The sequence below is a fragment of the Melopsittacus undulatus genome, chromosome 5, assembly GCF_012275295.1.
Source record: "Melopsittacus undulatus isolate bMelUnd1 chromosome 5, bMelUnd1.mat.Z, whole genome shotgun sequence".
In the NCBI taxonomy this organism is placed as follows: Eukaryota; Metazoa; Chordata; class Aves; order Psittaciformes; family Psittaculidae; genus Melopsittacus; species Melopsittacus undulatus.
In genome coordinates, this window is record NC_047531.1 from 42,414,783 (window position 1) to 42,428,561 (window position 13,779).

General features: G+C 48.7%; 1 protein-coding gene across 1 annotated transcript in view; it reads right to left on the reverse strand.

Moving 5' to 3' along the window:
* LOC101880493 (HYDIN axonemal central pair apparatus protein) overlaps positions 1 to 13,779 on the reverse strand; it is a 110,043-nt gene that overhangs the window by 27,106 nt on the left and 69,158 nt on the right. Inside the window, exons 40-59 of the mRNA XM_034063205.1 lie at positions 13,343 to 13,526; positions 12,726 to 12,867; positions 11,828 to 11,984; positions 10,451 to 11,086; positions 9,754 to 9,963; positions 9,136 to 9,341; positions 8,792 to 8,974; positions 8,427 to 8,546; positions 7,013 to 7,172; positions 6,735 to 6,907; positions 6,080 to 6,278; positions 5,348 to 5,447; positions 4,946 to 5,045; positions 4,294 to 4,462; positions 3,765 to 4,003; positions 3,318 to 3,432; positions 2,526 to 2,730; positions 1,957 to 2,192; positions 1,201 to 1,352; positions 77 to 269 (exon numbers count right to left, since the gene is read on the reverse strand). Of these exons, the coding sequence (XP_033919096.1) occupies positions 77 to 269; positions 1,201 to 1,352; positions 1,957 to 2,192; positions 2,526 to 2,730; positions 3,318 to 3,432; positions 3,765 to 4,003; positions 4,294 to 4,462; positions 4,946 to 5,045; positions 5,348 to 5,447; positions 6,080 to 6,278; positions 6,735 to 6,907; positions 7,013 to 7,172; positions 8,427 to 8,546; positions 8,792 to 8,974; positions 9,136 to 9,341; positions 9,754 to 9,963; positions 10,451 to 11,086; positions 11,828 to 11,984; positions 12,726 to 12,867; positions 13,343 to 13,526 (3,879 nt within the window). The remainder of the gene's footprint in view (positions 1 to 76; positions 270 to 1,200; positions 1,353 to 1,956; positions 2,193 to 2,525; positions 2,731 to 3,317; positions 3,433 to 3,764; positions 4,004 to 4,293; positions 4,463 to 4,945; positions 5,046 to 5,347; positions 5,448 to 6,079; positions 6,279 to 6,734; positions 6,908 to 7,012; positions 7,173 to 8,426; positions 8,547 to 8,791; positions 8,975 to 9,135; positions 9,342 to 9,753; positions 9,964 to 10,450; positions 11,087 to 11,827; positions 11,985 to 12,725; positions 12,868 to 13,342; positions 13,527 to 13,779) is intronic.

Genomic DNA, 13,779 nt, shown 5'->3' on the forward strand with positions numbered 1-13,779 from the left:
CATGTTTTCTGGGACCTTTCCTTCATGGAACAAGCACTTGTTCCCAGACCAGAGCAGCCCCATGGCAGGTACTCACCTGGACAGGTATGACGCCACTGTTATGAAGGACTAGAGGGAGTTTTTCTGAATCACCCAGCAACAACTTCTTGAAAAGCAACAGAGGGTTCCCTCTCTTATTGTGAAGGACTGGGCACAGGACTGTCACCCGAGGCAAATTCCCATCTCCACTGATATCAAAGATCAGGCTTTGTGCTTTCATTGTTGTATGGCTGCAGAAGAGGCAGAGGTGGAATCACCACAGCAGGCACTAACCCTTTTCTCACTGAGCAAGCCATGAAGGAAGTCCATCCACTATGTTTGCTTTGGCTAGTGCTTTTCTGCATGACACAATTCGCCCTCACCCTTCTCCCCATCTGATCAGGGCCATTCACAAGAGGAATGGCTGAAGAGCCAGAGCCTTTCAGCATAACACATAACAATTTCACTCATGTAGTACAACAGACAAATTAAGAAGTAAACAGATGAGATGTGGCAAATGCACTGGCTGTGGTGACAGGAGACATATGCAAAAAAACATATGCAGAGCATGAAAATAGTATGAAAACAAGAAGGGAAAAATGAATAAATAACACTATCAGTACAGGTTATTTCCAAGGACACTAAAAAATTGCTTATTAGAGCAGAAAGCTGATTTATCTTGTCCCACTTCAGTGACCAACAGTCTGGGAAGAGCACATCAGGGTCCCAGTACATAGGTCCTGGGACAGAGAAACTTGCCTCTGCTCTTATAAGGGGTCCAAATGTTCCTTCAACATAAAATAATTGAATATACCCCAGGTAACTACATAGATCATATGATTTTACTATAAAGAGGGAAGAAATAATGCATGCTGGCTTCCCAGCATCTAATCTTCATCTAGTCCCTTCTCTTCGGAAAGCCCCAGCTCAGCTGTTGCACATCTCAATTTTTTTCTGATTCAGTCATTTCCAGGTGGCTACTTCATGTTGCACTCCTATATAATCACTCTTATCAGCTAAACTGTCACCCTTATTTTTCTGCTCTGCTATATCTAGTAGTTAATGTCTTCTATACAGCTAAATTTACCTAAGGTGACTGAAAGCCTTAGGATTAACAGGAGAACTATGTCCTCACATAGGAGAGGCAGCTGTCAGAAAGGCTCCCCCAACAGGGTTAGTTACCTTGCCAGGACATCAAGGGAAGCCTCAAAAGTGCACTGGTAGGTCTCCATTGATTGGGGAGTGAACGTCACTGTAGCAAAGGCATGGGAGCAGCTGGGAATACACATCTGAACAGGATCCACCTCGAAAACGTCACTAACAGGGCTGTTAAGCTTGGGAACACCACAGAATGGGGTTAGGAGGAAACATTGTTCAATGTGATGCAGTGTTATTCATATATGCATCACTAGAAACAGCCCCACACAGCATGTATTCCTCTCTCTGTCCTTGGACAGGCTCCTTCATCTCAGAGTGGTGATGATCTTGCATGGGGAGCTGCCATAAGGGCCAGAACTGCAAAAGCTTGCTTTGCGCTCTGGGCAGTCATCCCAACACATATGGGAGGTGGGGACTGCATGGAAAACTCTGCAAATAGTCAAAATTGACCTTAAATGAGAAGGAAAATAACAGGGAGCCTGAGGAAATGGTCTGCTTTGAGCCAAGACACAGTCCAGTAAAAGCTCCCATCTGAGCATGCTTCCAAGAGATGTTCAGAAGGGTTCAGGTCTCCTACCAAAGACCCAGAGGGGTGAGCCAAAACCTTGCTTGAGAGATGCTGAATTCAACCCATCACCCCAGCAGTGCAGCCCTCCCCTGTAGTCTGACCTGCACAGTGCTGAACTAGTCTGAGCAAGAGGAAGCAATGAATCTAGAGAATGAGGCAGGCTACCACACAGCCTTTAAACAGCAACAGTGACTTTGGCCTCTTGTCCTTACCTTACTGGAGACAGGTCTGACGGACAGGACGACATTACAGGGGACTTTGCCCACATTGCAGATCTTGAAGCGAGCTGTGGCCTGGTGCCCAACCAGAACATCGGTGAAGATAAACTTGTTCTCATCTGTGATGAAGATGCCCTTGTCTTGCACTGTCCGTAGGATGTGACAGAGGTTCTTGTTGCTGCAGATTCGATGTTCCTCAAAGATGGCCTCTATGTCATCAATCACAAATGCTGCAAGCAGATCAGAGGAGTGCTGAGGATGGAAAAGCCATCCTCCTGAATTTATCTGGACCCTGTTGGCCTCTCAGAAGGCTTGATGAGCCCCTTCTGCCCAGGTCACTGCAAAACCCAACCTTGGCTGGGAGAGCTGGCTGTGAGGATAGAGCTCAGTCACCCTCAGTCTTAAAGGGTATTGATTTCATTTTATCCTCCCAGCCTCTCCTCACTGGTGCACTTGAAAAAGGCTGGAAACTGAGGATTTTAAGATGGGACTTCAAAGTCAGGGTGCCTCTTTATTCAAGTAGTAAGTTTAAGTGCTGATCAGCACCAGTGGACAGGGTGTACCTGGAAGGCAGGACTCAGCAAGCAGGGTATACGGGATGCCAAAAGGATTATCCCTGGGGTCTCTGTCACTGACATCGATGAACAGGAACTCCTTGCATGTTCCCAGTGGCTCTGCACAGCACTCCACCGTGATCATCTGCTGGCCCCCAGGAGGGATGGTGCCAAAGACTGGGTACACTGTGAACATGCCCATGGTGAGACAAGCCTGAAGAAAGAGGCAAACCAACAGCCTTACCTTGAGCATCCCCAGAAAGGAGCATGCTGCTCCTTCGCTTCCAGTCAAGCCCAGCCCCAGGGCAGGGAAGGCTCACTCCACGGCTTAAAGGCAGCCCCAGGATGAAATGAACAAGCCAGGAGGAGCTGCAGGCTTTTACTGAGTGAGAAGAAAGGAATTTGAATGTAAAGGGTGAAGATGGCAGCAGGGATCCCTGGGGTAAAACAGTAAAGTAGAAAACTGTGAGAAATGATGGGAAATGGGAAGAATGATGGGAAGAAGAAAAACCAAGCTCATCTGATATCTGTGGACTGGGAGTTCAAGCAGGAACATTCTGCATCTGTGGTATTCACACACTTATTTTGGCTAGCAGCTACCAAACACAAGACCTGTTCCCCTCTTTTGCCCTTCAAGCTCCAGGTCTGAGCTGAGCATGGGACTGTCAGTGAGACTGAGCAGCTCCTGCCTCTGCTTGTGGGTGGGAGATGATGACCCTCCATTATGTGGACCATGCCCCATCCTGTGGTGATGAGCCCCCTGCCTGAAACAGCATGTGTTGGGGAGCAGGGATAACTCACCTGTGGGACAGGGTTTGGATCCTTTTGCAACAAGCGCTTGCTTGGCTTGGCTGACAGAACCACTGGCTTTTCATTTTCACTCTCTTGGGAGTGAGCAGATTTCCTTTGATGGGCACTAAGAGGAGAAAACAGAAACATCCATCATTCATAGCTCCCCCTGCCTTTCTCAGAGGCTGAAGCTGGCCTTCCTTGCCATGGAGAAAAGCTTTCAGGCTCCTGGCTACTCCCGGAGGGCTGCCTGCAGCACATAGTGCTGAAGCTTAAGGATAGGTCAGCTGTATCACCAGCTTCATCCTACACATGGGGATACTGAAGCATTTTTCTGCTCCCTGTTCACAAGCCTGTGATGCTGAAGGACAATAACCCAGGTGTCCTGGCTGCCTGTCACACCCTAGCCATGCCATGGTGCCTTGTCAGGCAGGAAGGATGGTGCAGGTCCCCTCTCACCTTTTCTTTGGCAACAGAGGTGCAGCCTGTTCTTCTTGGTAGATGAAGAATTTAAAGTCAAGGATGCCTTTGTTTTCCAGCATGAAGCTGCATGTTTTCCTGGTGCCACTCACCATGGCACCGAAGCTGATGAGTGAGGTAGGGCGAATGCTGTACTTGCTGAACACAGCTTTTGCTGATACCCTCACTGGGATGATGGCGATGATCTCACCTTCTTCACAGATGTGGGGATCAATCACCTGCAACCAGAGAATAGCTTGGTAATTACAGCAAAAAGGCCAGCCTCTACCTCTGTCCCCTGATCCCAGATCCCCATCAGCTCACCATCCCAATTTAAGTGCCTCCTCCAGAGCCAGATTTTCAGCTCTGCTTAGGAAGCATCACAAACGGTTTCTGAAAGACCTTGTCATATAAATGTGAGAGAGGATTCCCCAGCTAAAGCTCTCCTTCCAGAAACACATATCCTGCTCCCACTCCCCAGCTACCACCTGTAGTTGTGTGCTACCACTACCTGGCCCAGGCAGCTCACCTGGCACTGCAGGATGGGTTTGTTCTCAATGCTAAGTTCTGTCTTAGGGTGGAAGAGCAACTGGACCTGTGCAGGGCGCTTGGAGCTAGCCAACACGCCCCTCTGCGGCTGGACAGTGAAGTGGGATGCCAAGTCAGGTATGCTGGTATGTGTGGTTTCCAGCTTGAAACTGGGGAGAAAGAGAAGGAACAAAACTGCTGCAGCTGAAAGTCCAGGGGCCACCACCACAGCAAGGACACTGCATAGCACCATAAAAAATATCAAGGGGAAAGAGTCCAGCTCTGCTTGGGGATTCCCAAATCTTGACACAGAGTGAAGACAATCATGAGTGTTGTAAGTTAACCCTGACACTGCATTTTTTCATTCCCTCCTTTAAAGAGTCTCATTAAGAGAGATGAGCTGACCCATAACAGAAGGCAATGAACCTCAGCAATGAGTGGTTTATATTTTGGGGTCTCTCCTTCTGGTTCTTGCTGAGCTGTGAATTGTGTTTGGCTGGCTTGTCTGTTAAAATATTTGAGATCAGAGAGCCCAGGTTTTGTATTTATTCAGACCATGACATAGCCAAACATAGGAACAGGTTCTAGCCATGGGCAAGAGGAGAAGGCAGATGGTGGCACCATGCATTCACAGAGCAGGTAGCTGGACCCACCTGTACACAATCTCGTACTTCGCTTTATTCCTCAGAGTCAGCACTTCCTTTGCATCCTCCAAGACTTTAAGGATTCCAAAATCCACACTGCCATCTGTACCTGCAGAAAACCCACAGAGTGAGATAAGAAATGAGAGATATTTGTGATCTGCTGCAGAGTATACCGAGTGACAGGAGATATATCAATCTGCACATGAAGCTGCACACTTCGAAGCTCAGAGGTGAGAGACTCAAGGCTGTCTGTGCCTTGGCAGTGTTTTTCTCCAAGCAGCTTGCAGGATATGTGCTTTACAGATCCATGCCACACTTGCATGCCATCTCATCCTACACATCAAGCACTTAGCTTGCCTATGTGCCAACACAAGGCAATGCAACAGGAGTACTTTGGGGACATCCACTGACCTTTAGAAATGCTGATGTTCAGAGCAACATCATAGGCCTCTGCAGAGACTTGGATATTTTCAGTGTGAGCAACTCCAAGGTCGTTTTCGGTGTCTGAAACCTAAGACAGCAAAAAACAAACACTGATTAAACTATTTTCCCCAGTTCTTTTGCTAGAAAACATATGAGTCCTTGTCTCTACCAGCTGCTTCCACTGTGGCCTCCCCTGCTTGCCAAGCGTTTGTGGACTCCCAGGTTTTCCTAACCTGTTAATCTCATGGGCTGACCCAGTGGGATTTGGCTGCAGTAACAAACACTATCAGCCCAACTCTGCTTTCCTACAGCAGGAAATCCTGTTGCTAAAGCACCACGGCAGGCATGTAAAAACAACCATGAGAAGTGTAAGTTGTCCCAGAGCAGGTGGCATTGATCCCATCAACCCTCTCCTCTTCAATCACTAAGCATCCTCACCAAAATGTAGCTTCTAAACCATGTGGAGCAACATTCCAAGGTGAAAATTTGCTGCTCTATGTTAAGAACCCCAGACAGACTCCAAGAAGGGTTCATGGAGCATGCCAAAGTCTGCACAACCAGGGCCTGGTTAACCAGCAGTGCAGGTAGAAAAAAAATCTCACGAAGGCTCATCATTTTGCTCTCTCTGCAGAGTACCCTTCAAGCACAGTATCCATCCCTAAGAGCACGGAGCTGATCACTCCCACCCTACTTTGGCAGGGAGGCCACAGTCCCCCTCACCTCTAGTCGGATTGTCTTCTTAATGCTGAGAGCCTTCATAGGCTTAAAATATAGATGCACACCAAACTCCGTGCAGGGACCAACGATGCCCTCAGCTTGAGACACAGAGAAGTCCTTGCCGAGGTTCTCCAGCCCACTGAGTCGCCAGGCCACAGGCAGTGGGGTGTGGTTTTGCAGGAACAGGGTCTTGCTGTCCCTCCTGCAGAGACCAGACAACACTCAGCACTGGCTGCTTGACTGGCATGCCAACCTTGCAATTGAATGCAGCTTAAAGCAGCCTCATCCCCACATCCAAAACCATAGTTAAACATTTTCCCTTTGCCACAAGTCTCACAGATGAGGTCCTTGGGGAGACCTGGGTGCTGAAAGTGTATCCAGCATAAGAGAGATAAAGAGGAGCAACTGAACTGCTCACTGAACCAGCAGCCAATATACAAATGCATCAGGATGCCCATTGCACAGTACTGCTGGGGGCTACAGAGCTTGTGGAAGTAATGAGATATCCAAGCCACCAAGGAATGGTGAGCAAGAGACTGGATCTGCTGGAAGAATCCAGCCTCCCATCTGAGTGGTCACAGAGTCAGCAAAGGAAGGTGGAAGGGAGCCGGCTAACAGCTTGTGTCCCCAGCAGAGCCTGCGGGGTAGGATGACCGACCTGTGCAACAGCAGCCTGTCGAAATGCAACTGCCTGGGGCTGACCCCCAGCTCCACCTGCACCCCCTGGCAGCACAGGTGGAACACCACCGGCTCTGGGTTGCTGTTAATGGAGCAGATGAGATTGTCTTCCACGAGGCCAGCTGAAGTGGGGTATGCCCAAATGCTGAGCTCCTGGTTCCATCCCCACAAAAAGAAACACAGAAGAGCATTCAGTGAACAGGAAGAACAGGTCCTGGGCACTTCTACCTATGCCTGCCCTACCTACCCATCTCCTACCTGCTTCTCATTTGGTTTCAGCTTCATGCTGGGAGGGTCTAAAAGGAATGTGTCCGCTTTGAGATCATGCTCAAAGCAGAAATGCACCTCTGCTTCCAAGGCAGTGATGTTGAGGATGGTGATCTTCTCACAGTTGCTAGGATGGGGCAATGCCTTGTACCTGTCCACAAGAGGGGAAAAGGCTGTTGAGGAGACCACTGCCCTTGAAACACACTGAGGAAAGCACCATGTCCTGGCAGCAGGAGCCCTCACTGGAAGACCACAGTCTAACAAGCTGTCTAAGGATTACTTCCAGGGGCATGTTGCACAGTCTGTGTCTTCATCCTTGTGCTACTTTGATGTCTGCCCTATACTTGGTGCCTCCATCCCAGAAGCCTGATGATGCACAGGCCACTTAAGGAGCATTTTGCAAAATATCGATTCAAAGACAAAAAAAAAAGTACACCAGGCACATGGGCTCTTCCCCCTTCTTTGTTAGATCTCCTTCCCTGCAGGGTATAAAGAAATGCTTTTGAAAAAGGTTTTAAAAATAGTTTAGCTTATCTCTTTCAAACAAGTCATGAAACTGCCTTGTATTTAATAGGTTAGCTCAAAGCCTGAGGGAAGAAAATAGAAAGGATTCATTCCCAAGAGGAATGCTAAATTCAACCATGTCCCTGCTCTCAGGTGTGAAACAGAATCTGGAGTTAAAGGGCTAAGAACATGAACAGAAACCCATGAGCATTCATCAGCCTGACTAAAGATCCCATTTTCTTTTTTAAACTGTTTTGATTTTATTTCCTCAGGTTGGAAATTAAATCTAGCTCTGCAGAGCTCCCACAAAGACAAGAGCTTCATTTCTAATAGTAAAATTAAAGTTACATGCTACAATGGCCAACTTTTTAGGCAGACTTCATCCAGCAGTGAGGATCAGGAAAAAATAATTCCCATTTTTATACCTCTGTAGCCCGCTGCATGCCCTCCTCTCCCCCATATTGGCAGGTCAAATAGTAAAGTCTTACTAATATTACAGACTAAGGAATGGTTTACAAAGCCATCATCAGAATAATTGCTCATTCAGTGTATCTATAGAACTCAAAGCACTCAAAACAAGCACCATAAAGTTCATTTCATAGGTGACAAAGCTAAGACGTGGAGGGGGAACACCAAGGCATCCACTAGGTAGGAAGATCAGCTCTATCTCTCCCCAGCTCTTCTAAGACCAATGTGCCTGTCAAATGCTCACAAATCTGTGATCCTTCAACCCCATGTATCTGTTTCCTGGGTCTCTGCCTTGGCCTGCCCTGAACTGTGCCACTGGGACAACATGTCTCAAGCATGATCATGAGAGCACAAGGCCCTGGAGATCTCATTCCAACATCTCACTTTGCACAGCAGTACATCAGGATGTTCACAGGGTGCAGAGAGCACATACCATTCTCTTGACTTCCCACACCTCAGTGGTCCGAAGTAGAATACACCAGTGTCCATGACATATTGCTTGAAGATGATGTCATCATCTGCCTTGCTCTTCCTCTGTTGAGGGAACACCACCCTGGACAGAGAAAATGGCAAATGAGGAACTATGAGATGCTCTAAGAAATCATGGTCAGAAAACCATAACCCTTACTGGTGGCTGAGGTACCAGTATTGGTTCCCAGTTCCAAGCATGAGAAGAGATGCTAGGTGGTTCAAGCAGCATGCTCTGAGCAAGTGAGAAGGTCACTGAGGTATACGGGGCAGTCCTGGCTCTGAATTAAGGGGGAATCAATGTGGGAGGGTCCCAGGGACCATCCTTACCGTGGGTCCTGGCTGATGGTGGGATACAGGCAGGTGCCCCTGCAGTGCAGCTGGTACAGTCGGTTTGTCCCCAAGATCTCAAAATGTAGCACCTGATCAAACTGGCCAACCTCTGTGGAGCTGAAGAAGACCTTCAGTTCCACCTCACCGCGGGCAGGCACTATCCACCGGCAGCTACTTAGCCTGGCAATTAAAGAGGAGACTTCAGATATCGCTAACAAACAATTAAGGAGGAGGATCATGGACTCATCATCCCACGGAGGCATCCCCGAGTTGCTGAGGGTGATTGACCTCCTTTGGCAAGATGGCCATGAAGCAGAGGATCCCCCCCCCCCCCAGCTCACCTCTTAATACATGTCTCTGGGGGTGGGACTATGTCCACGACACTTCGCCGCACCTTGCGGGGACGGGGAGGTCCTGCTGTGCCCAGCCCCTGGACACTTTTCCTGCCCCGGCTGGAGCTGTGCCTCTCCCTCACAGCCTCCCGGCTGCCCGCTGCTTTCTCCTTCCTCAGCTGGCTCTTGGTGGGAGTGATCTGCTCTTCTGACGTCTTAGCACCAAGGGGAGAGAGAAAAGGGAGAGAGAGGTGAGATCTGCCCCAAGACATCCCCTTCCTGGCGAGAAAGCTGCACGTTGGATAACAAACAGGAGAGAGAATAAACAGCAGCTGCATCTGCCCATGGACTTGGCCTTCCTCATCAGCCTTTGTTTTGCCTATGACAATTCTCCTTGCCCAGGACCCTCTCTTCAAAGGAAGTTGAGGGTCTGAGGTGGTATTTTTTCTTTCTCATCTTACAGAACCATCCTATGTCTCAAGCAGAGCTGTCTCTTTTGGACAGCAGAAATGATGCCTGCAGATATGGCACCCCATCACATTTTCACTGCCCTTCCACAGTTATCTTTTCCCATCCCATATGCACTACTTCATGGCCCCCCATCCAGCCTGGCCTCTGCCCCAGCACCTTCACTGTGGGCACAACAGGAACGTCCAGGAGGAGACTTTCAGTTTTCTTTTCTTCTGAAGTGGCACCTTCTGGCACAGCAAAGACAAAGTGCTTGAGGGCTTCTTCTGCTGTGGGGGCCATCCTCTTCTCCGGGTAGTGGATCACAGAGTACAAAGTGGTAGGGGGAATGGGAGGCCCTGAGGGACCCAGCCCCAGGTCATCCAGGATCTAAAGCACAAGAGAAAACTGTTTATACTCCCGTCACCTTCATCCTCACACTCCTTCCTTAAAGGCACCGAGTTTTTGGCAGTGTTGGGGTTTTTTTTATTTCTATGGAGTGCAACTCTTTTTTATGGCCAGTGGGGTGGGCAGGCTCCAGAGCAGTGCCACGACCTACAAGAGAGAAACCTCTTCCCTGAGTGACTCAGTTGAAGGAAGCAATGACCATGAGCTGCATTGCCCTGGGACCATTTGTAATGATTTCCAGACTGGGAAACTCTCTGGAAAAACAGAATACTTGTACAGAGAGCACTCTCTCTTTCCACCCATATGAGGGATGGTGAAAGCCTCCCCAGCCACATGGCTGCTGTGGAGACATTGTGGAACATCATCAGTGGCCTGGACAAGAGTGTGTGCCATTCTTATTTGGTGGGACACAATGCACCAAGGACCAAGGCCATGGCAGGCTCAGCATCTGAGCCTTGCAGGGCTTTACCTGCTCTGCTGCTGGCAGCCTGCTGCTCTCCAGAATTGTCCTGGTCACGCATTCTGAGTGCAGCACCTGGATGTCCAAGCAGGGCACACCGACATGCTGGTCTCTGGCTGGCCCTTCTGCACCTTCCCCTTCCAGCAGAGATGACTTTGAGTCCTCAAGAGCCTTCAATTTTTCCAGCCGCTCATTCTCCAGGCACTCTTTCTCCAGCCTTTTCAGACGCTCCTTCTCTCTGCTCTTTTGGGCCCTGTAGCTGGATAAATGTTGGCGCTGCTGTTCTGTTTGTTGCTGCATCTCCTCTTTGTTCAAAGGGGTCAACAGGATACCCTGAACCCTGTCCCAAGATGACAAAATATGTGTGACATCCTTCTGCGATGCCTCGTAGGTCTTAAACCTCAGGGCCAAGTTCTTCTCGCTGTCACTCTGGGTCTTGGTTTTGGTTTCTTCCTGTTCCTGGTCTGGTGCCATCACCGGGCAGACATCAGTAAGGGGAAACTTGCTCTGCTTTTTCTTATCTTCCTTGTCACCTGCAACAGAGTCTGAGTGCTCCTTTACAGGTCTTTTCTTGTCCAGCTCCTCCGTGACATTTGACTGGTTGCTGTTGGATGCATTGGTGTTGCCAGTGGACGCATTAATGTTCTGGACAGAAGGAGCAGGAGAAAGCACTATTTCAAAGCACTGACTCAAATGCTGTAGGGCACTCATTATCTTCACAACAGCACCCTAAGCCTTGCCCGAGCCCCATGCTAGGTGCTCTACAAATCCCAATTCACCACACAGATTGTACAACTTAGCTCAAATGAAAACAAACTCTCCAGTGTCAGCCTGAGTCTTGCAAACAAGCAAACCAGCTGAGAAACAGAAGAGCTTCCAAACCCAGAGTACTTAAGACCAGTATGGTCTTCTGAGATTGTTTCTGGCATGCTGAGCATCCCTGTGGCTGGTTGACTCTTTGGAAGTCTGTCTCCTAACGAATGAATTAAGGCCTAGTGTATCTCCTGCCAGACATGTCAGAAAAGACACCTCATCCCAGACAGGTCATCACTCAGAGATGGCAAGTCATATGTGGAGTGGGAAGAAATGCTGGACTAAAACTATCTAGAGCTTTACAGTGAATGCATGGAGTTATGTGAAGCCATGACTCAAAAGCACCATGATCCTAGAAGAGCAACTCTACCAACAAATCCATGGTAAAACACCCCTGCTGAAGCAGCAGTACAATCCAACACAGGCTGTTGCTTCCCAGCACAGCCCCACATTACTCAGGGCCAGGTACTCGTCGCCAGCACTGCATGTGGCTGCTGGCTTCTCAGGGAATGGTACAGCTCAGCAGGAAGGTTCACAGGACTTTTACACATCTTTATAAACACAACTACTTACCTGCTTGACTCCAGAATAGCTTTTCTTCCCCAGAGCATTATCTTTGTCTTTTCCAAGACCCCTCTTCCCCCGCTTAGACATCTTTTTCAGCTCTTCTTCTTTCTTCAAGTGCTCTAGCTCCTGCCGGTGCTTTTTTGCAAGCACTTGAGCCATCTCCCTTCAACATGGCAAACAGAAAACATCCTTGAGAATCACCATCAGAAATCTGTGTTCACTGCAATCCCAGCTGGTCCTGCACTTAATTCACTGATCCTGAGGCCAGGCAGGACTGTTAGACTATCCCCATGTACTTCCCTCAACCTGGGGAGGCTGGTAACATCCGAAGTGAGGAAAAGCAGGAGGGGACCTCCAGGACCAGCCAAATCTCAGCCTTGCTGTCAGAAGGTCTCAGTTGGGCAACTTCTCTGATAAGGTCCACCTGGACACCTCCAGCACACTGCCAAAGACTGATCCACCATTTCTCTGCACTGATGCCTGAAGCCTTCTCTTGATTTCCTAGTTTAAACCAGCTCACAAATTATTAACACCTATATATATATATATCCCTGCACCAATACTTAACTTGGCTTACCCAGCCCTTCTCCTCCCTAAGCATAGCCTGCTCCTTACTGAGAAAAATCCTATCAATCACAAAGCAAAGGCTGCAGTAACTCCCCTCCTGGTTCCAAACAACCAGGTTTCTTGCTGGAACCCAGCTGTGACCAGGGGAAACTTGTTCTGTCTGTCCTGAAAACTGTGATTTGAAAGCAGGTTCAGCAATCTCCTCCCGATGAAAAAAACTTCAGCCTGGGCTGAATGAAGTACTGAAGCAGAAGCTTTGAGTCAACAAAGGTCTCCAGAGCAAGTAAACCATTTAGGGACACTATCCTAGGGAGTTACCCATGCAAGGCTTACAGACCTCCTCTTCCTCTCTTGCTGGACTTGTCGTATATTGTTATTAAACTGAGTTTTCTGCTCCTCAGTGAGGGCATCATACTCGTCCTCATCCATCTCCCAGAGATGTGCTTTCTCCCTCCTGGAGGCTTCTTCCTGCTCCTGCCCTGCACAGACCAGAGGAGAAACCATTAGTGATTGCCAGCAGAGCTTTGCTGTTCTGGGGAGGCTGTGAGGATTCACAGCTCTGGCCCGACCCAGCCTATCATCCTGCCAGGAGATACTGGGGAGCTCATATCCCTGCTCCAAAATGCAGATAAACCCCCAGTCGCCAGTCAGTGAGTTTCTGTGCCTTGCCTGGCTCATGTGCACCAGTGTCGTGGTCTGCTTTGAGCCACAGTTATTGAGCCACAACAGCTTGCACTTGCACCCAAGCCTCACTGTCAGAGACTAAGGTAAGTATTACAGCCTTAGCTCTGATACATTTTAAACAACTGTGAGTTGAATACTGGCTGCATTGAGGCAGAACATGGGTTAATAAAAACACTACTTACAAGCTCTGCTGGTAGCCCAGATACACATGGATACTGCTGAGGGCTTTGAGAGAGAGTATTTGGGAGGTATGGAGATGAAGAGTCTCACCTTCCTGCTCTTTTGCAGCTGTCTCCCTGGCTTTAAAAGAAGCATAATTTTCGAACAGGTTCACAAAATAGATATGAGGCCGATTTCTAACAGCTTTGAGAAGGCAGAGGAGAGCAGATGCTATGTTGTGCGCAAAGAGGGTCTCCAGGCCATCAAACACCACTCCCTGGTAGCAGTCACTCAACTGTGAAAAAGTCAGGAAGTCAGCTACTGCACATGTTGAGCTCTCAGCTAGTTATTTAAACACAAATGTCAAAGGACACCAGCCATTGTGGTTCAAGGGCAGCAGCTCAGACAAGCTCTGATCTTTCACCATGCATTGCCAACTTATAGCATCTGCAGCTTCACCTAAGGATCCCTGCATGCAGCCCAGGACATCTTGAACAGCAGATACAGACCTCCTTCAATCTGAATTGTACCTTGCTGCCTGTCTCTGT